Raw genomic sequence first — 22,517 nt, 5'->3', positions numbered from 1 at the left:
GTAAGCCTAACAGATGGATGGCACAGACACAGGCTGCCAGAGGTACAAGTGTATTAAGGGCTTTCGGTATTTGATATCAATTCATTTAAAGCTTTTAATTATTTTCCTTAGGAAAAGCTTTTACTTTGGGTACCCGAGCTGCTTGTTTGGAAACAAAGTAGCTCCCTAAGCCCCAGTGGAGTCAAAACACAGCTTCATGCTGCCGACAGACTGGTAGACTAGGGTAAGTAGAGCCAACAGCATCAGCTCCTGGCCATTAGCCTAATTGTTCTTCCCCTCCATTTACCTGAAGGATTTTCATCAGGACAACCTCATCGCTGGCAGGATCCGTGCCCACAAAACGGGCGTGGGTGACAGCATCTGCCATGTTCTCCATGCCCTCTGCTGTGCCCTCATGAGTGGGATCTGCTCCAGTGAAAAAGGAAAGACTAAATGATGTGGAGAGGAGAGAGAAAAAGCAAGACATCCTGTCTAGGGACTGCTTTGAAAGACTGGTTTTCTCCTCTCCAATTCCCTAACCCATGGTTCCTTGGCTACGTCAGAATTTTAGCCTATAAACGACTTTAACAAGCTCCTCAGCACAAACTCCTCTGTGAAACCAGTGTTTCTCATACTTAAGCATACATCAAATCACTTGGAGGTCTTGTTAAAAATACAAATTGCTGAGCCCACTCTCAGAACTTTTGATTTAGCAGGTCTAGAATGAGGCCGGAGAATCTGTGTTACTAACAAGATCTCAGCCCTAGCCTGTTTGGCTCAATGGCTAGAGCGTTGGCCTAAGGACTGAAGGGTCCCAGGTTCAATTCCAGCGAAGGGAACGTACCTCAGTTGTAGGCTTGATCCCCGGCCCCAGTCAGGGTGCATGTGGGAGGCAACTCAATTGATGCGTCTCATATCAACATTTCTCTCTCTCTCCCTCCCTCCCTTCCCACTCTCTCTGAAAAGCAATGGGGGAAAAATATCCTCAGGTGAGGCGTAAAAAAAAACATCCCAAGTGATGTTAACACTGCTGCTCAGGGGACCACACTTTGGGAATCACTGATTTAAAGTTACTCATGTCACAGAGAAAGGGTGTGGAAATAGAGTTTTGGGTCCAGAGTAAGGGCTGAGTAGGGCAAGACCTTTGAATCCCAAGGCTGCAGTCTTTCTTTTTTCATGTGTTCTCCTTCAACACATCCCTCTCTGGTTGCTTTTGGAGTTTTGTGTTTAGAAGCTACTGAGGAAGGGAAGTAGGGGGAAGAAATGGACAGTCACTGCTGCCAATACTCATATCTGGGTGCCATGTTACAGCAAATCATAGACCTCTTCCTGCTTTGGTTTCATTCTTATTTAAAATAATGTGACACAGAGCAAGAATCCTGTTATCAGCTTAACTAAACAGGTGTTAGGAGAGAAAAGGGACAAACTAAACAGGACTGGAAGCTGGTTACTTGGGGAGTAGGAGAGAGGGAGAATTTCAACTGTGAATAGGATAAGGGGAGAAGCTAAAGGTCAAACAGCACCATGCTGAAGGCTAACACAAATGTTGCCAAGGGGAAAACTCCATTCATGTGTTAAAAGTCCACTAGGAGTAGCCAAAGAAGTAGCCTCCCAGAAGGCCTACAAGGGTCCTGAGGACTATCTAGATTACCCTTAAATGGGGAGAGTAAGTAGGAAAAAAAGGGGTAGGAACATGACAAAACTTTGCAACGGACAGGAAGTTGCTCTAGAGGTAGCATGGGGTAATGCAGAACACCTTCTCGTGGTAGGAATTATAGTAAATTCTTACCATTGTCTCTTTCCTGTTATCTGAAATTAACAGTTCTTGAGCCTAAAGCTCAGAGGATGGCTGAGAAATTAGAACATTTCTCTTGCACAATGAGCCAGAGGACTTTCATTAATTGTGAGTGGTTTTCACCTTTCTTTTCTGTCCTGGTTAGTTTCTGACACTTAGTCAGACTGTTTTTGTCCTACTTACAACATGCCTATACTCAGCATCAGGAGTGGCTACTTTAGAGGTTATGCAGAAGGAAGTCAATTTCATAATGACACGTAGTACATGGGGTGAACCAGCTTCTTCTATCACTTCAACTCTCCTTGTTTCTCCCAATCAACACAGAAAATCTATACCTTTGCCTTACTGCATTTCACTTTATTGCACTTCACAGATGTTGTGTTTTGTAGAAATTGAAGGCAAGACCCTCCACCAGCAAAAATTATGACTCATTTTATTGCAGTGGTCTGGAACCAAACCCACAATATCTCTGAGGTATGCCTGTACACTCAAGGCCCTTGCCTGAATCCTCTCTCTCAGCCCTGCCCAATAGTCCTTTTCCAGGCCTCCAGGGACCTTTCCTTGCACAGGAAATTCAGGTCCTTCTTTTTAGTGTTGCATATTTAGAGCTCAGTGAATGCCAGCCTTGCTCCCACCTCACAAAGCTCCTGGGGGGCTCATTTCTTCCCCTCCTTCAGAAATCTCCCTTATTAAAGTAGTTTAAGCTCTTTTTTAAAAAATATGTTTTTATTGATTTTAGAGAGAGAAGGGAGAGAGGGGAAGGGAAGAGGGGGGAGGGAGGAAGGGAGGGAGGGAGGGAGGGAGGGAGGGAGGGAGGGAGGGAGGGAGGGAAAGAGAGACAGAGAGAGAGAGAGAAACATCAATCACTTGCCTTTCGTATGCTCCCAGACTAGGAATCAAACCTTTAACCCACACGTGTGCCCTGAATGGGAATCAAACCAGCAACCCTTCAGTGCATGGGATGATGCTCATTCAACCGAGCTACTCCAGACAAGCTCTACCAGTCTTTTTGTAGCTCTTATCCTCTGAGCTTGAATGAAGTAGCAAAGTTAATTTTCTAAAGAGGCAGGAAAGAGTGATAGGTCTTTAGAACCATAGGCATGGCCCACCAGCAAGCCAGGCAATCAATGGCACAAATCCTGGTCTGGCAGCTGTGTGGGGCCAAATAAAAGGCTGGTCCTTGGAGTAAGACCTAAAATAATCCTAGAAGCCTTGGGTCACAGGATTGGGGGGTGGGGGGTGGGATACTGTCTTCTAGAAAGGCCTAAACAAAGGAGTGTTTGGCTTGGGTTCACTTAGCAGACCTGTGTTCCCCAGGACCCATTCCTTAGAATGTCCTCCTCTCTTGGCCACTCTAGAGCAGACTACAGGGAAATTTGCCAAATTCGTCTCCTTTGCCTCTGGCTTTCATACACTCCTTCCTGCTCCTTTTCTCATGCCCACTGCAATCACCACCTCCAGCATTTTCTTTTCCCACCACAGGAAACTCCAATGACCAGCTGGCTTGAGGTCTCCAATGACCCAGCTTGTCTGCCAAGTCCAGGAAGGGGAGAGGGTTACATGACAGGAGAGCAGAGGGAAATGACACAGAGGGCAGCTGCTGGAGGCTGTGAAGAGAGATGACCTGCAGGTGGTGCTCAGGACAAAGCTGGAAGTAGCTGGGCCTGATTTTTGCTTAGGAAAAGTATGAAGCTAGGACTAGGGTGCCTGGAGAGGCTGGTGCACCTATTCAGAAACTAGCTGGTACCCAGGATTCCTGCTCAGGATCCTGAATTTGTCAACTAAGCAAACCCAATTTTCTAGAAAAGATAAACAGGTTTCTTGCCCTAAACTGAAGGCCATTTTTCTTTCTAGCTAGCTTCAGTCTGAGCTGCCTCTTTTCTTGTCTTTCTTAGAAACAAAGACAGCTGCCTGTTTTCTATGTCCCTTACTCTTGCACATGGGCTGTCAATAGGGGAAAAGGAACTCAGGATTCTGAATGACAAGACCAACTAAAAAGGAATTCAAAAGAGACACTATAAACAAATTCAGAGATAAGCAATAGACTGAATAAAATATTTGGGCTACATTGGGAGAAAATATATGTAATACTGGGATAGACAATGGGTTAGTATCCCCACTATACAAAAAAATTCCTACAAATTGATAAGAAGAACAAAAACAACTCAATAAAATAACAGGCAAAGGAAAAGAAATTCAAGTGTTCAACAAGGAAATAAAAACAACAAAACACCAGTTTTCACCCACTGAGTTAGCACAAATAAACAATACTGGTAATATTCAGTGCTGGTGACAGGGTGGGGAAATGGAAACTCTCAAACATTACTGTTGGAAGTACAAATGCCGTAATGTTTTGGGAAAGCAACATGGTAGTACCTATGAAAATGTAAAAAGCACATGGCCTTTTAATCCAGAAATTTCAAGTACAGAAATCTGTCATACAAAAGGAAAATTAATAAATAGGATATATGAACAAAGATGCTTATTTCAGCATTTATAACGGCTGAAACTAGGAAACAAACTGAATAGTAAATATTAATCAACAAGATAACGATTGAATGGACTGTGTTACATCTATATTATGGAAATTATATAGCTACCAAAAAGAAAAATTCTTTTACCAGTCCTGAGGAGAAATTTCTTTTTGGTGTGATGAAAAAGTTTAGGAAACAGATGGTGCTGATAGTTGCACAATATTGTGAATGTAATTAATGCCCACTTAATTATATACTTAAAATGATTTAAATAGAAAATTTTATATTATATACAGTTTAAGACAATAAAAAAAGAATATACAAACTGCCAATTACAAAATTAACAGGTTCTGGGGATGTAATGTAGAGCATGGTCACTATAGTTAACAATACCATATTGTGTATTTGAAAGTAGCTAAGACAGATCTTAAAAGGTCTCATCATAAAAAAAAAAAATTGTAACTATATGACATGATGGATGTTAACGAAACTTATATTGGTAATCATTTCACAATATATACATATATCAAATCACTATGCTGTACACCTTAAACTAATACAATGTTATATGTCAATTATATCTCAATAAAACTGAGGGGGAGAAATCAGATAGATAATTATATAATGTACATTTTTTCTTTATTATTAAGTAAAAAAAGAAAATATGTAGCACATAATATGGTACACTCTCTACATTTATATACATGTAGAGAAAGGTATAGGAAGATTCAAACCAGTCTGTTAACATTATTTGCCTAAGGAAGGAATAGCACTGAGAAAGACAGAGGAGAGTCCATTAACTTTTCTTTTAGATATCTCTTTATTGTTTATCTTCTTAAAATAAGCAGGCATTACATTTAAAAAATAACTTCAAAAATAAACCAAACCAAACCTTTATGGGCACCCACCATACCCTTAACTCTCTCCAAAGCACAAAGAAATCGGAGTCCCAAGAAACCTCTCCTCTCTCCCCACTCTGCAAAACCTGTCAATTAGCATGATGAGTAATCAATAATCCTATTTGTCTTTTACAAGGAGACAAATGGCTGGGAAAAACTTCCCAGCCTCACCAGCTCATTGCCTACAGCCTGACCAGCTCAGGAAAGGCAGGAAATGAAGTGCTTATGGTCAAAAAGCCTGGGCTCTTACCTATGAGTGCATAGGACAGGAACTTGTTGACAGACGTGAGCGCCAGTCCAGTGATAGGCCCAGTAGTATCTTCTGAGCGAATCACTTCCAGAAATGGACGAAGGAACACATTGGGCTCAATTTGTGAGAGTTCTGCAAGAAAAGAAACAGGAATGAACAGATGCCATCTAATAAAAAGCTAAATCCTAGAAAAAGATCCTTCTTATGTGTGTCATGAGGCTCAAGTTCTTAGTTGTTGGATGGATCTCCCTCTGTCTGTTTTACCTTGAATCAAATCCTGGATGCATTTAAGACATCATTTAATCTGTAAATTTTTAAAAAATATATGTTTTTATTGATTTCAGGGAGAGGGAGAGAGAGAGAGAGCAACATCAATGATGAGAGGGAGTCATTGATCAGCTGCCTCCTGCACGCCCCCTACTGGGGATCAAGCCTGCAACCTGGGCATGTGCTCAAACCAGGAATCAAACTGTGATCTCTTGGATTGTAGTAGGTCGATGCTCAACCTCTGAGCCACGCCAGTCGGGCTAATCTGTAAAATTTTTAGTATGTAGCTTTAAAAGCTTAAAAAGCTTAGCCCAGCCGGGCGTGGCTCAGTGGTTGAGTGTTGACCTAGGATCCAGGCGATCAGGGTTCGATTCCCGGTCAGGGCACATGCCCGGGTTGCGGACTCAATCAATGATTCTCTCATCATTGATGTTTCTATCTCTCTCTCTCCCTCTCCTTTCCTCTCTCTGAAATCAATAAAGATATATTAAAAATAAATAAATTAATTTAAAAAAATTAATAAATAAAATAAAAGCTTAAAAAAACAGAGCATCATTATCATGGTTTAAAAATTAACAAATGGTTAAGATAGATTTTATGTTATGTATCTATTACCACAATTTTTAAAAATAACAATAACTATTTATTTTCAAATATTGCTGGGTCAATTTTCCATGTCCATTGCCCCTAGTGATACACAGGTAAACCTCATCTTGGGTACAGCTAATATGGTCAAAGAGATCCCAGAGTGAGCTGCTGTCTTTCTTTGTCTTTTGCTGTTATGATAAAGGTCAGGTCACTTCTCTTAGGGATAAAGAATGTAGTACATCCCAGGAAGGTGAGAGGGAAACCTTGAGGTTTATAAAACCCTGCTTAAAAAAAAAAAATAGGGGGGAGAGGGTAAAGGGGAGAAAATGGGGGAATATGAAATACTCTCAACAATAAAATAAATTTTAAACATAATAAATAAATAAACCTAAAAAGAACAAAAGGTTACACAGTCCCTACCCATGGAGGCAGTTTATAATTTTGGAAGGTCCTAACCACTCTCCAACCTCCTTTCTGCCCAGAGCAAGCAGAGAGCTAACTGCCCTGAGGTGAAGGGGCAATTCATAATCTTTATTTTACAGATGAGAAAAACAAGGCTCAAATAAAATACATGACTGGCTCCAAATTACATAGCTAATAAAAAGTAGAGATGGGATTTGAACCCAATCTATATAGTATATAGTTCCAAAACTTGTAAAACCATTACATTTATTCTATCTAATTACCAGCACATACTCCTGAATTTAGAAGGTCTAAGAAGTTATACTACACTGGACTTGCTTCCTACCCTACTTTGCCTAGGGTTTAACTTGTTTTTCTAGAGTATGCTGTACTTTCATCATTCAGAGACCGGCTCTCTGAAAGGCTTCCTAAATAGGCCAGAAAGATTTAGGGTCAAGATCCAGGCTGCTCACTTTTAGAGACAAAAGGAAGCTAGGTTTCCTAAGCACGTTCATTTTCATGCAAATGCAGGGAGCTTCCCACTCAATTCCTCCCTCTCCCTCCCCCCGGGTAAACACTCCCTGGGCCCGGCTGCTCCTCAGATTAATGCTTTAATTAATTGGCAGATTGAGTAGCATTTTCCAAGCTTGTCTGTACAGTGATAACATCAGCTGTATAAAACCTGCTTCTCATCCCCCACTACCCCCACCTAGAACTGTACAATTCACAGAAAAAAAATCTAGAGAAAAACCTTTGTGTGTGTGAGGTGGTAGAGAGTTGAGATGTAAAGAAAAGAAACATCTGGAAAAACTGAAAAAATATAAAAAATTTTTCTTATCTTAATAGTCTTAACATTTTAAATACTTTTTTACAAACTACATTAAAAGATTTAAAGTCATCTAGTGTTGCTGCTTTAGGAACACAACTGTATTACATACTATCTGGTCTATCATTTAAAACATGGTCATATTTGGTATATTTGAGATATAAAAATCTAGATGGAAAAAAAATCTTTGAGAGGTGGGACAGGGTACATTTCTTCCAAGCTTTCATACAATTGCTATTACTACACTTGCTTCATGTCTTCTTTCATAGTGAAAGACCAGGGCAATTTTATAGCCATAGTTTGACATTTTCAGGGCATTGTGCATTTGGCCTCTTAAAAAAATTTTTTTTTAATTTAGCAAAGCTGCGTTTTTTGGTATAGAGAGTTCAATAAATTTTAACACATATATAGATTCCTGTAACCACTGTGGTAATCAGGATACAGAACAGTTTCATCACCCAGAAAACTCCTTCTGTTATTCCTTTGTAGTCAGTCACCCCCCCCACTAACCTCTGTCAACCACTGACATTTTCTCCATCACCATAGTTTTATCAAGGTCATATAAATGGGATCATACAGTATGGAACCCTTTGAGATTGGTTTCTTTCATTCAGCATGATGCCTTTGAGATTTGTCTAAACTGTTGCATATATCAATAGTTTGTTCCCTTTTTTTGCTAGGTAGTATTCCTTTGCATGTATATACCATAGTTTGTTTATCCACTCACTAGTTGAAGGACATATGGCTTCTGCAGTTTGGGACAACTATGAGTAGAGCTGCAGTAAACATTTGTGTACAGGTTTTTATGTAAAGAACATTGATGCCTGGCTGGGTGTGGCTCAGCGGTAGAGCATCGACCTAGGATCCAGGAGATCAAGGTTCGATTCCTGGAGAGGGCACATGCCCAGGTTGCGGGCTTGATCCCCAGTCGGGGGCTTGCAGGAGGCAGCCGATCAATGATGATTCTCTCATCATTGATGTTTCTCTCCCTCTCTCTCCTTTCCTCTCTCTGAAATCAATAGAGATATATATATAAAAAAAAAGAACATCGGTATGGCTAGTGACATCAAACATTTTTGTGTGTGCGTATTTGCTATCCATGTATTTTTATTTTTTTTTTAAGTATATCTTTATTGGTTTGAGAGAGAGGAAGGGGGAGAGAGAGAGATAGAAACATCAGTGATGAGAGGGTCATCACTGATCGGCTGCCTCCTGCATGCCCCCAACTGGGGATCGAGCCCGCAACCCGGGCATGTGCCCTGACCAAGAATCGAACCACGATCGATCTCCTGGATCCTAGGTCGGTGCTCAACCGCTGAGCCACGCCCGGCCGGGCCATGTATCTTTTTTGATGATGTGTCTGTTCAAGTCTTTCACCCATTTTTTAACTGAATTGTTTGTTTCCTTACTCTTACGTTTAGAGACTTCTTTACTCTGAATTCAAGTCCTTTATTGGTAATACAATTATTTACAAATATTCTTCCCACTTGTCTTTTCAATCTCTTAACAGTCTCTCTCACAGAGCAGACGTTTTTAATTTTGATGAAGCCCAGTGTATCTTTTTTCTTTTATGCATTGTGCTTTTGGTATCTAAGTACTGTGCCCAATCTCAGGTCACAGAGATTTTTTCTATTTTCTTTTAAAAGGTATACAGGTTTATGCTTTTCATATACATCTATGATTTACTTTGAGTTAATTTTTATATAATGTGTGAGGTTTAGAGTAAGGGTTTTTGTGTGTGTATATGGATATCCAATTGTTCCAACACCATTTATTGAAAAAAATGATCCTTTCTCAATTGAGTCATCTTTGCCTTTGTCAAAAATCAGTTAGCTATATTTGTGTGAGTCTATTCTGGGTTCTCCATTCTGTTCCATTGATCTTTGTGTCTAACTCTCTGACATTACCACACTGTCTTGATTACTGTAACTGTATTCTAATGCTTAAAGTCAGGTAATGTAATTCTTCCAACTTTATTCCTCTTTTTTCAATACCATTTTCAGTATTCCAGTTCCTTTGCCTCTCCATTTCAATTTTTTTTAAATCCTCACCCAAGGATATTTTTTCCATTGCTTTTCAGAGAGAATGAAAGGGGGAGAGAGAGAAAGAGAAACATTGATGTCAGAGAGACACATCGATTGGTTGCTTCCTTCATATGGCTAGGGCCGGGGATCAAGACTGCAACCAAGGTATGTGCCCTTGGCCAGAATCAAACCTGGGACCCTTCAGTCCACGGGGCCGATGCTCTAACCACCGAGCCAAACCGGCTAGGGCTCCATTTCAATTTTTTTAACTTTTATTAATTTCAGAGAGAAGAATGGAGGGAAAGTGAGAGATAGAAACATCAATGCTGAGAGTCATTGATTGGCTGCCTCCTGCACACCCCTGATTGGGGATCGAGGCCGCAACCTGGGCATGTGCCCTGACCGGGAATCGAACCCCAATCGCCTGGATCCTAGGTTGACGCTCAACCACTGAGCCACACCTGGCTGGGCTCAGGTGTCTTTTCTTCATCAATTAATAAGATCATGTGGTTTTTCTTCTTTAGAATGTTAATATGATAGATTGATTTTCAGACATTGAATCAGTCTTGCATTTCCAGGATAAACCCCACTTAGTTTTGGTATATTATTCTTTTTATATATTGTTAGCTTTGATTTGCTAATCTGCTTCTTAAAATAAAAGGGCTCAATATGACATCAAGAGTCTTGGAGGGGACAGGAGTAATACCATACAGAGGCTTGGAGAAAGTCCCATGGAGAACTCTCTGGAGGTTCTGAATGCGATCCTCATACAGTGTACAATCCAGTTAATGGACAGGGATCATTAGTCTCAGTCCTACCAATAGCCAGGTATATGCTACTCAAGATCATCTGTCGAATTAGGTAGTTAGAATCTGTAACTGCTACAATACATTAATTCTAGCACTTCCATTCTATGAGTCAATGCTTTATGGAAACTTAGTGATAGAAAACTAGAAGGGCTGGATTTTTTAATGAGCTCACCAGGAATCTTTACTATCACCCTCACTCCCCCCACCCCTCCAAAAAAAGAGAATAATGTATATAAAGTTAACTTTCCTAAGAGAGTTTGATCTAGGCAGAATTGGAGTTTTGCTCTCTAGGTGTAGCTGCTGATTGCCAAGAACGTCAGAGAAGCTCTAATAAAAGCAACTCCTGCAGCTTTTGATGGTGGGGGGGAGGGGCATGGTAGGGGATGTTGTACTCCTAGCAGGACACCACTAGTAAGGACATTTTTAATTTAAGGGTACCTCTTTGTAAACACATAATTTAAAAAAAACCCTAAAATTTCTATTCATAATCAGCAAGATGTTTGGATGGCCCTCTAGAATAGTGCTTCTCAAACTATCTGTGGTGAAGGCCAGTTTTTTTTTCTTTAGGCAATCCATTGCAGATTTACAGTTTTATAAACTACAATAAAATGAATTACTAGAAAACAAAATTTAAAACAGAAAGACATAGCACAAACTCCACTTTTTTATTAGAATCAACATACATAAAGTTATTCAGTCAAGATGTTATAGAAATCTCTAAGTGCTTTCTTTCAATTTTTGTATATATCCCATTGTGTACCAAGTAGCAGCAGTTTGTGAACCTGAAATGATTTACAAATTATACTTTGAGTAATGCTCTACAAAAATAAGCCCTAATTTACAAGAAGCTATTCCAGAAAATCCTTCAAATCCTTGGATATTATACCTAAAATAGGCGCTAAAAATAATTTATGAAGGAGGAAATTAAGATTTAGGGAAGTTAAGTAATTTGTACAATGCTGCAAAGCCAGGTAGTATTGGAACCAGGACTAGAAGTTGAGGGCACTTGAAAAAAACATGGGCTTTAAGTAGGGTTCAAGTCCCAGTTGTGCAATGTAATGGCTGTGTGATAGATACTTAACTTTTCTAAGCCTGTATTTTATCACCTGCAAAATGGGTGTTAGAGGATTAAAATAAATCACATTTTAAAATAAATAACAGCTAACATTTACTGAGCATATACTATACGCCAGGCACTGTGCTCAGCAATCATATACATTATCTGATTTGATGCATGTGAAACATGTGATACAAGTACATGGAATAAATTAAATGTGCAATAAATATAACTAAGATATTATTATTCTAGTTTTTAGCTCTAGAATCCCAGTCCACTGTTCTTAATACTGTAAGGTACTGTATGTTCAGTTTATTCTTAAGATTTAAGTAAATATCAAAAACCTCAAAGGTGAGTCGTCTATATTTGATTACTAAACCTTAAAAGGGATACAAGTTAAGGTGTTATTTATATATGGTACAATTTGAAATAGCTCTTTTAATTTCTTTCCCCCTCTTTTTATTAAATTTATTGGGGTGACACTGGTTAACAAAATTATACAGGTTTCAGGTGCACAATTCTACAACACATCATCTGTACACTGTATTATGTGTTCACCACCCCATGAAATAGCTCTTTTAATTCCTGAGGGTTTTAGCTTTATCCAAGGTATACATACAAGTTGTCAGAGAAAGGAATAGACTCCCTTTCTAAAGTGAATGGTTGAAATATTCATCCTCCTTTTAGAAGAGAGAGAGATAATTAGCAGCTACCATTATTACCTTGTACCATACCATGTGCTAAGCAGTTTATATACCTTCTCTCTTCATAATTATCCCCATTTTGAAGATGAGACTTAGAAAGGATAAGTAGATCTACCCATGTAACTAGCAAGTGGTGAAAATGGGAATCAAATCCAGATTCATCTGTCCTGCCAGTGTGGCTCAGTTGGTTGAGTGTTGGCCCATGACCCAAGAGGTGACCAGTTTGATTCCCGGTCAGGGCACATGCCCAGGTTGTGGGCTCGATACTTGGCAGGAGGCAGCTGATAGTTGTTTCCCTCTCATCGGTGTTTCTATCTCTCTCTACCTCTCCCTTCTTTTCTCTCTAAAATCAATAAAACATTTAAAAAAATACAGATTCACTTGACTCCAAAATCTGTTTTCCTAGCCATTCAACTCTACTGCTTCCTATGACGCCAGAGCAGAAAAGTTTCCGGTTTCTATCTCCTGGCTCAGCCACCTGGGGCTGAGATTCAATTGTCTTGATCTTCTTCAGAAGAGTGAGAAGAGCTGCCCAAGTTCTTCTGGGGAAAGATGCCATAATGCTGCTCATAGTAAGGAGGCTGAGTAATTTCACAACCAAGGAGACATCTGACACCCCTGCCAAGCAGCCAAACTCCCACCCTGGAAGGCTGTCAACCTCAAGGCACAAACAGTCCAGTACACACAGAGTGCAGATCAGGTAGAGGGGCGCTCTGAAGGTGACTGGTTCATATTCTAAGATGGGAAGAAAAAAAAGGGGTGGGTACAAAAAAGGATAAATTAACTCCCCATTGGAGAAAGAACGCTTGGGATACTTTAGTACCAGGCTACCTGCTTCTAAAATCAAATCCAGGTCCAACTTCTGGCTAGTCAGTGTCAAATAAGAACAATTACAACAAGAATTATTAAACCATTTCTGGAGAAGCTCATAGGCCACTTCAACACAAAGCAAAGTAAAAGCCCTTTAGAGATGTCTTGGTGGTGCTCTACTCAACACCAATGAGCAGGGAATTCAACTCCCCATATTTTTACCACACTAAAACAGAGAAGTCTCCGGCCCAATGTCAGTTGGAGAATCTGCAGATTTCCCTTAAGTCTACTGTCTTCTCAGATAATGAGGTGACCTGTATAGAAGGGGATGAATCCTGATACAGTTTTCTCTTTTCACGTCAGAGCTGCCACCATCTCCCATAATCTGTCAAAGGCTCCACCATGTGGCATGAAGCATTGCCCTTACACAAAAGGGAACACTCTCTTCTTAGCCTACAGTGGGGCAGTCACCATCCTCCCAGGAGGCTTATGTTCTCCAGCCTGCAGCAGCCTTTTCTCATTTGGCCAGCACTGGACTGGCACATTCCTGGGCCAAAATGCACACATAAGCTGCTTTCCCTGGTAGTGAGGCTCTTCACTCCTGAGTGACCCTTTATCAACGGTGGTTGGGCATTCTCAATTGGATTACGCTGACAAGGAAAAAGGCCTGTGGTATATTATTTCAACACCATTTGGCTTCAGAAATGCCTGTCTCGACCCTTTTGCCCTCAGAGCCTACTTTTCCATTCTTGCTTTCTAGAGGGTCATCAGCCTACTTCCATCCTAGCTCTTCATCCTGCAAATATTGGCTCATATTCCTGGAGACAGAATATCGTCATTCACAAGGTGTCATGTATAACAGACTAATAAATCAGAGCACGATAAAAACAGAAGCTTAGTTCATTTACCCCTCTTGACATTTCTGTATCCAGAGATATAGGACAAAATTATTTAAGCACAAAAAACTTTTTGGTTTTGGCTTTTCTGTCTACACTTGCAAATTCCATTTTAGGTGAAAAGTGTTTGATCCTTATGTTCTACTTTTCTGATTATGCTACACCCAGGAAAATATCTTATAAGTAAGATTGAGAACTAGCTGCAATTGGACTTTCTGAGATACTGTAAGTTTAGTAGAAAGGAGCTGTGCACTTTTTGGTCACTAGAGGAGATCAAGAGTAGTGGTCCAAAGGATGAGCAAAACTAAACTTTGGTGAAGCCAGAGCCTCTGGAATATCTGCCACACCTTCCATACCTTTATTTCCAGACCTTGAATGGTCAGGTGAGGATTTAGAATTGATCTCAGGAACTGACTTGAGAGAAGACTGCCAAAGGGCAGCTTTCTGAAAAATGTTATCACCTAGTGGAGGCTTAAGAGTCAAACCCAGGCAAGCCTTTGCAACCCTGCCTTATATAACAGGAGAAATTAAATAAAGAAATGTACTAGGCCCAGTCTTGGTCTGTCGCTAATTATGTGACCTTGGGCAAAACACTTCACTTCTCTGGGCCAGTTTCCTCATCCATAGGGATTTCCTGGGGAAAACGATGGCGTGGTAGTTTAATTAAATTCTTTAAGGCTCCTTTAGATCCCTAAAACTTATTCTAAATGCCAAGTACAGTTTGGAAATAAATGCACATGAATGCAGACAGTCTGTTACAAAGGTAGCCTGGGGGGAAGGCAACCCAGTTTGTCTAAGTTCTTGACAGTGGACCTCTTTTTTCAGCTATCACCCAATAGTTTCCCAGATCTGTTTTCTTTTCTCAAACACATGCTTAGTTTCTTAAGGTGCCTTTAGAGAGGGAAGAGGGGAGATAATCTTTGAAGTATTCATTTTTCAGACTGATCTATCCCTCAAAAACCAGCCCAACCTGCTTTTTACACATATTTAAAAAATTTAACGCTCTCTCTGATTAAACATGAGCAATTCCTGTACTTATACAACTTGGGGTTTTATTGAAAGTCTGAAAACCCCAATGATTAGAAATCACAATTTCACATTTCCCCTTGAATTGTATTTGATAAGCAATTTATAGAAAGGTCATGTTCATGTACATGTTCCAACCTACGCCAGAGATGACAGAACTCCTTCCTAAATATCTAGCCCAAAAATGTTCAAGATGACCAAGAAGGAGAAGGGTATTTGGCACTTACAAATGCTTACTGGCTCAAACACTTTGTCAGGACCTTTGGCCACCTCTCTGTGCCTACACAGGTCCACCTCTCCTTAGAGAGAAGATGGGAAGAAGATTTCGTTTTTCAGGATTGAAATCCCTGATAACATATACAGTCAATAGCAGGCTGCTTTCAGTAAATCTCTACTCTTGAAATCTTCACTTCTGCCATCTCCTTCTTGTTGAGTAGGGCCACCCTGGTCTGCCTGAAGTCAGATTTACCCTTCACTTTCAGAATATAAGACAGGCACTTAAAGGCAGCATACACATGGGAAAATTAGTTTGTTGCATGACTTTCTCCAACATGATGCATGAATCCTGACTGGAAGAGAAATGAGCTTCCCACCTTTGGCATTCCTGCTAAATAGTCAGTTTACCTTGCAATTAGGAGCTGCTATCCACCACCCTTACAAGAAGAAGCCCAGGCCCTGGCCAGGTAGCTCAGTTGGTTAGAGCACCATCCCAATACACCAAGGTTGCAGGTTCTATCCCTGGCTGGGCACATACAAGAAGCAACCTGCCCGGCCAGGCATGGCTCAGCGGTTGAGTGTCGACCTAGAATCCAGGAGATCAGGGTTCGATTCCCGGTCAAGGCACATGCCCAGGTTGCAGGCTGCAGCCGATCGATGATTCTCTCATCACTGAAGTTTCTCTCTCTCTCCCTCTCCTTTCCTCTCTCTGATATCAATAAAAGATATATTTAAAAAATAAATAAATAAATAAACTAAAATAAAAGGAAACACCTCTAAGCACGGAAAAAAACACAATTCTTTAAAAAAAAAAGAAGCAACCAATGAATGCATAAATAAGTGGAACAACAAAATGATGTCTGTCTCTTTCTCTCTCTTAAATCAACTTTTAAAAATCCCATTCCACTGCCCAGAACGAAAATCTTAATTTGCCTCAGACATCAGCAACAGCTACACAGATTATTAAGTATAATTATTATACATAGATTATTTATTTTATCCTCCCAATAACCCTGAGAAATAGTATTACTGTTTTCATTTTACAGATAAGGAAACCAAAGTTCTAAGAGGTTAAGTTACTTGCCCAAAATTACACAATATGTGGGAGAGGTAGAATTTAAATCCAGGTCTGTTTTGGACTCCAAAGTCCATGCTTCTAAACACTGCATTATGTTCTTAAATATTATACCATGCTATCATTACAAGTTTACTACTAGCTATATTAACTTCTTGACTTGGATGGCAAATAAAAATTTAAAACTCAACTATCCTAGAATTGAAATTTCTTCTGTACCTCTCCTCCTCCTAACCACTGACTAAACACTGCTTTTGATTTTAGTACTGCTATACAAATTAAGCATCAGGTTTACCCAGGTTCCCTCCTAATCCAAGTAGAAGAGTGAGGGCCCTTTAACAAGGCCAGCAGGGCTAAATGAGGCCCACAGGGACTGGCCTCAAACATACTGCAGAGGCTCAAGGACAGACTGATCCATGTGTCTTACTGAGAGCACAAGTTTGATGTGTATCAACTCTAAACACTAGTTCTCTTCTTTCTAGAGGGAAATTGGCACATATTGAAAGGAAAGCAATTAGGTTGTAACATACAGGCAAACCAGAGCGCCTGTGGTTCTTTACTCTGCCTTGTCGTTTTCTGCATGCATTGTACAAGACTAAGCCAAAACTTAAGCAGGCAATTGGAAAGCCCAGGAGAAATTAAAAACTTCTGCTGCTATACTTTAAAATAGAACAATTCACTCCAACTTTATGCATTCATTACACTTGGAGCAATTTTTTCAATCCAAATTCCTCTCTCACAGTCTAGTAAAAAATTTCATTGTTCAATAACAGCAAGAAGAGAAAACAATTATAGGTTTATTATCAGTTACCACCCTGTCAGGTCTCCTCTAGGAGCCCTGAAGGAAAGTAAGAGAAAATAAAAAAGAACTAAATTCTGAACTGACATTAGCAAAGTCTACAGATGATAGAAAAGACTGAAGGGTCAATAGCCAAAGCTTTTAGAGAAGAATCAAGAGAATCCCCAAAGTATCAATTATGGGACTGCTAAGCAACCTTGCCCTGTCCCTTAAGTGTACAGAATCCTACTTATTTACCTTTCTCTAACAGCTGCAGATGCTTTCTACAGCGGTGTATCATAAATTCTTAGTGACACTAAGACTGAGGAATCTTATTTTGTGTCAGCCAGCCCTTGTAAACGGGCTCAAGAACTTTATGATAAGGGACATTCCCCGTTTTCTGATGAGAAAACAAAGGAATCAAAAATGTAACCCAGAACCAGCCAGGACAAGTACAACAACCACTTGCCTCTAAAGACATGTTTGTGAGCTGAAGAATGAATAAATAAAGTTTATGAGAACAGCAGTACTCTGAGAGGCCACAATATTTGCTCTGAAAGGTGCCCAGAGAACCTTCAAGACCGCTGAATCTGGAGGAGCATCCTGAAAAGGTTGAGAAACAACTTCAGAAAACATGGGACAGAACCCAGGTTCAGCCAACATCTGTTCCTCCAACAATATCTGTCTCTCTCTGTCTCTCATTTTTATCCCAACTGCACACAATACAAAAGCTGCATTATTCTGGTAAAGCTGCATTCCAGCCCAGGATGTACAGTTAATGTTTTTTACAGCCCACATGCCTCCTTGTGATAGATGGCCACTTTATAATGTAATACTTTGCGCTCAGTCAACTTACAAATAATGAGTGCTCCATTACATAGCATTCAAAACAAACCCAAATTCAGAAAGACCCAGAAAGAAACAAGGATGATTTCTTGGAAAGAAAGGAGAAACCCAAGAGAGAATCCTCTGTAACTCCTTCATTCCTAAAGAAGATACAGTCCTAAGGAGAATTTGGTATCTAAAAAGGCACTAATTTTAACAAATGGTGTTGGAATAATTGCACATCTATATGCCAAAAACAAAAACAAAAAAAAGAACCTTGATCTAAGCTTCACATAATACAAAAATTAACTCAAAGTAGAACATAGATGTAAATGAAAAGCATAAATCTGTATGCCTTTCAGAAGAAAACAGGAAAAATCTCTGTGATCTGGGATCAGTCAAAGAGTACTTAGATACCAAAAGCACAATGCGTAAAAGAAAAAAAATGATACACTGTACTTCATCAAAAGTAAAAATGTCTGCTCTGTGAGAGAGGCTGTTAAAAGATCGAAAAGACGAGTGGGAGGAATATTTGTAAATAATTGTATTACCAATAAAGGACTTGAATCCAGAATAGATAAAGAAGTCTCTAAACGTAAGAGTAAGGAAACAAACAATTCAGTTAAAAAATGGGTAAAAGACTTGGACACATCATCAAAAAAGATACATGGATGGCAAATAAGCACACAAAAAAGATGTGTGATGTCACTAGCCATTAGAGAAATACAAATTTAAACCACATAGAGATACCAATGTTCTTTACATAAAAACCTGTACACAAATGTTTACTGCAGCTCTACTGGTAGTTGCCCCAAAGTGCAGAAGCCAGATGTCCTTCAGCTAGTGAGTGGATAAACAAACTATGGTATATACATGCAAAGGAATACTACCTAGCAAAAAAAAGGGAACTATTGATCTATGCAACAGTTTAGACAAATCTCAAAGGCATCATGCTGAATGAAAGAAACCAATCTCAAAGGGCTGCATACTATATGATCCCATTTATATGACCTTGATAAAACTATGGTTATGGAGAAAATGTCACTGGTTGACAGAAGTTAGGGGGGGCATTTACTGATTACAAAGGAATAACAGAAGGAGTTTTCTGGGTGATGAAACTGTTCTGTATCCTGATTGCCAGTGGTTACAGGGATCTATGTATGTGTTAAAATTCACAGAACTGTATATTTTACTATATGATAATTAAAAGGAAAAAAGTACTGAAAAAATCTTAAATCTACAAATCTCAGCCTATTCATACCAAGAATGGCATCTATATAATACAGTCCAATACCAGGCCCTGTCTTCCAAGATTGAGGTCTAAAGATATCCAGATTAGGTTTTAAGGGAATGGTCAGCTATAATGTAGTCATGAATTCATAAGGGAGACCTGAATTCAGAAACGCACTTTCTCAAGTGTTTATGGAAAGGCTAGACTGCCATGAGGAGCTTTTTCTTTGTTCCCTGGGCTCTTCTAAACAATATCAGAAAAGATTTGGAAATTGAACCTCGTTTTTTGAAATCTTCAGTTGAAGCAACTCTGTAAAGACAGATGACATTTCTATCAATTTTAACCCCACTGAGCATTGTTAGAGAAACTACTGCTTTGGTACATTAAGTTGTTTGGTTTGGGGAGCCCACACCCTAACCTTCAGTTTCTTGCTCCAACCTCTGGCTCATCAAAATTAGTTCCCCAAGGCCTAAGACACAAGAATTAAAAATATAGAGAGCCCTGGCTGGTGTGGCTCAGTTGATTGGAGTGTGATCCCTCCCACACACAGAAAGGTTGTGGGTTCGATCCCCAGGCCAGGAGCGTAAGGGAGGCAACCGATAGATATTTCTCACATCGATGTTTCTCTCTGTCTCTCTCACCCTTCCCCTTTCTCTAAAATCAACACACATTTTCTCTAGTGAGGAGTAAATTAAAAAATATATATATGCGGGGGAGAGAGAGAATTTACCAGGGAATAACTTATCTCCCATAATAGATGACACACAAGATACCAAATCCTACCTGGCTATTCTTGGCAATATTAACATCACTAAGGGAAGTGCTGACTTCTTCTGCATACAGCTTCAAGGAGAAAAGAGGGTAAGAAGCAAGAGTGGTGAGGGGCTTTCATCTGGCACACAGACTAACTGCCCCATGCTCCAGAAGCATTTGGCCCAGCAAAGGTCCCTCTCCTAGATGATGTTCATTTACCTGTTTCAAATGTACCAAGTCACAGTATATACAATATTATGTTGCCACATTCTGCAAAAGTCCCTAATCCAGCATCCATTAGATTAGGTCTGAATTCTGCTGGCCAAGTCCCAGCCTGTCAGGGGGCTGGCATCAAACAGGGAGGCTGGAGTAGGGTTTCAAACACCTGTTTCAGCTTTTTAAATGTCCGATTCAGGCCACTGTGCTCTGGCAGCAGGAACCCTGATGATGTGGGTTCTCTTCCCCTGCCAAATCCTCAACTTAAAGAGCCTTGCCGCTAAGGGGAAGAAAAGACAGGCTGCAGGGTACAGCCACTTTGAAGAGCTGTTTCTTTCAAAGTTAAACACACATCTACACTATGACCAGCAATTTCACTCTTAAGTATTTATCCAAGAGCAACTAAAACATATGTTCACTTGTATAGAAAGGTTTATAGCAGCCTATTCATAACAGACAAAAACTGGAAACAATCCAAATGCCCTTCAATAACATAATGAATAAATTCTCTTATGGTTTATCCATACAACTGAATACTACTCAGTAACACAAAACAAAATAAAAAGAAACAGTGATACATGCAACAAAATGGATAAATTAAAAAAACATGCTAAGTGAAAAGAAGCTAGATATGAAAGAGCATATCCTGCATGATTCCACTTACATGAAATCCAAAAACAAAACTAATCTATCATAATAGGACACAGAAAGTGGTTTTGTGTACGTGTGTGGGGGGGTAACTTAAAGGGAGCATGGAAAATTTGTTCTGGGGTGATAAAAATATTCTGTATTTTTTAATGATGCTTACATGGATTTACATAATTATCAAAATTTATCAAATGAACACCTAAAGTCTGTGAATTTTACTGTGTGTTAATTAAACCTCAATTTAAAAAAAAAAGAAAAGAGAGCTGAAGACTTGGGGTGAGCCACCCCTACTGGGCATTATTTGGAGAATAAAGTTATAGAACAGAAGAAACAAATTTGCTTCCCAACCCACAATTCTGGGAGCAGAGCTCAAAAGCCAACTGAGCTGCCACCTCAGTGTCCCTTGAACAACCTTTGGAGAAAGAAGAGATTTTTAGGTGGTAATTGATATACCCTCAATGGAGCCCTGTTGCTCCCCAAAGGAGTGTCACTGAAATGTCTTCAACAGTGTCTACTTCCCCATTGCTAGAAGTAAAATCAGGACCCCAATTTAGAAGAAGAAAGTTCACGTATAACAAAAGCTAGACCCGCCCTAGTGGGGTAGCTCAGTTGGTTAGAGCCTCATCCCGATACACCAAGGTTGGGGGTTCAATCCCCAGTCAGGGCGCATACAAGAAGCAACCAATGATTGCATAAATGAGTAGAACAACAAATGGATGTTTCTCTCTTTTCTTCTCTCCTTCTAGAATCAATAAATAAATATTTTAAAAAATTTAAAAGCTAGGCCCTCAAGGCTTACAAATCAGTCTTCCAAAAAATTAAATTATAACTGTAGTAACAGCCAAGTGAGTCAGAGCTCTAGTTCCAAAACTGCCACTACACTGTCATGAGGCCTTGCACAGGACATGACCTCTAAAAGTCACAATTCTTTCTCTATAAAGTGGAGAAGATGACCTCTGTTAAATTTGAGCTCTAGCCTGGCTGGGCATGGCTCAGCGGTTGAGCATTGATCTAAGATCCAGGAGATCAGGGTTCGATTCCTGGTCAGGGAACATGCCCGGGTTGCGGGCTCGATCAATGACTCTCTCATCATTGATGTTTCTCTCTCTCTCCCCCTTCCTCTCTCTGAAATCAATAAAGATATATTAAATAAATAAATAAATAAATAAATAAATAAATAAATAAATAAATAAATAAATAAATTTGAGCTCTATCACTATATGATTTTATAACTCTTATAAGTTCATATGGTCTGCAGAATCAGATGAGGAAGACAAGCCTTGTAATCCTTCTCATCAGTGTTACAGAGACTCATGCTTTAGCGTAATGAGGACCTCCAGAGGGATTCTGCATATCATGTGGAATGATTTCTCCCCTCTAACATACTTACAGTGTTAGATTCAGGGAGAAAAGCAATAAATCTAAGATGTGAGAAGCTGTTTACATCACAAACCCAATGTGGCACAGGATAAAAGAAGAGTAGATATCCTCAAAATCCAGTGGGAGGATTGAAGAAGAAAACAAATGTATATCAAATGCCTACTATATGCAAGGTATGCATTGTACTAGGCACCATGCACACATCATCTCATTTAATCTTCACAAGAACCCTATAAGACAAGTTTTTATCTCCACTTACAGATGAAAAATGGAGGTTCAAATAGGTCAAGACCACCCAATGGCAAAGATAGGATTTAAGCCTAGGTCCATCCAAGTCCAAAGTTACGCGTTTTTCACAATCACTTGGCAGGAAATAAGTTGGAGATCCTACATCTCAAAGGGATCCTGTAAATCCTAGCATTTTCTTCTTGCAAGTAACTCATTTCATATATCTCGATAGCCTTTGGCGCTACACAGAAGAAAGGGTTAAACCTACAGTTAGGAAGAGGAAATTCCCTGGAAAATTGAAACACATGCTGCGGCTCTGACTGAATTTCACACCCGTTCTGTTGAGCAACATCCATAGTGT

At 39.7% G+C, this 22,517-nt stretch overlaps 1 protein-coding gene across 12 annotated transcripts in view; it reads right to left on the bottom strand.

Moving 5' to 3' along the window:
* The window catches only part of GBF1 (golgi brefeldin A resistant guanine nucleotide exchange factor 1), a 104,347-nt gene that overhangs the window by 24,865 nt on the left and 56,965 nt on the right, over positions 1 to 22,517 (bottom strand). For 11 of the 12 annotated variants that reach the window (XM_087824531.1, XM_016219922.2, XM_016219924.2 and 8 more), the window contains exons 4-5: positions 5,398 to 5,529; positions 287 to 405 (exon numbers count right to left, since the gene is read on the bottom strand). In XM_087824531.1, coding sequence (XP_087680657.1) covers positions 287 to 405; positions 5,398 to 5,529 — 251 coding nt within the window. Of the gene's footprint in view, positions 1 to 286; positions 406 to 5,397; positions 5,530 to 22,517 lie in introns of those variants that run through there. The other variant, XM_016219930.2, reaches the window with a different exon arrangement.

This window comes from Miniopterus natalensis, chromosome 14 (assembly GCF_054644295.1).
Source record: "Miniopterus natalensis isolate mMinNat1 chromosome 14, mMinNat1.hap1, whole genome shotgun sequence".
NCBI lineage: Eukaryota > Metazoa > Chordata > Mammalia > Chiroptera > Miniopteridae > Miniopterus > Miniopterus natalensis.
Note: the sequence above shows the minus strand (reverse complement) of the source record. Positions and strands in the feature narration are given on the sequence as shown.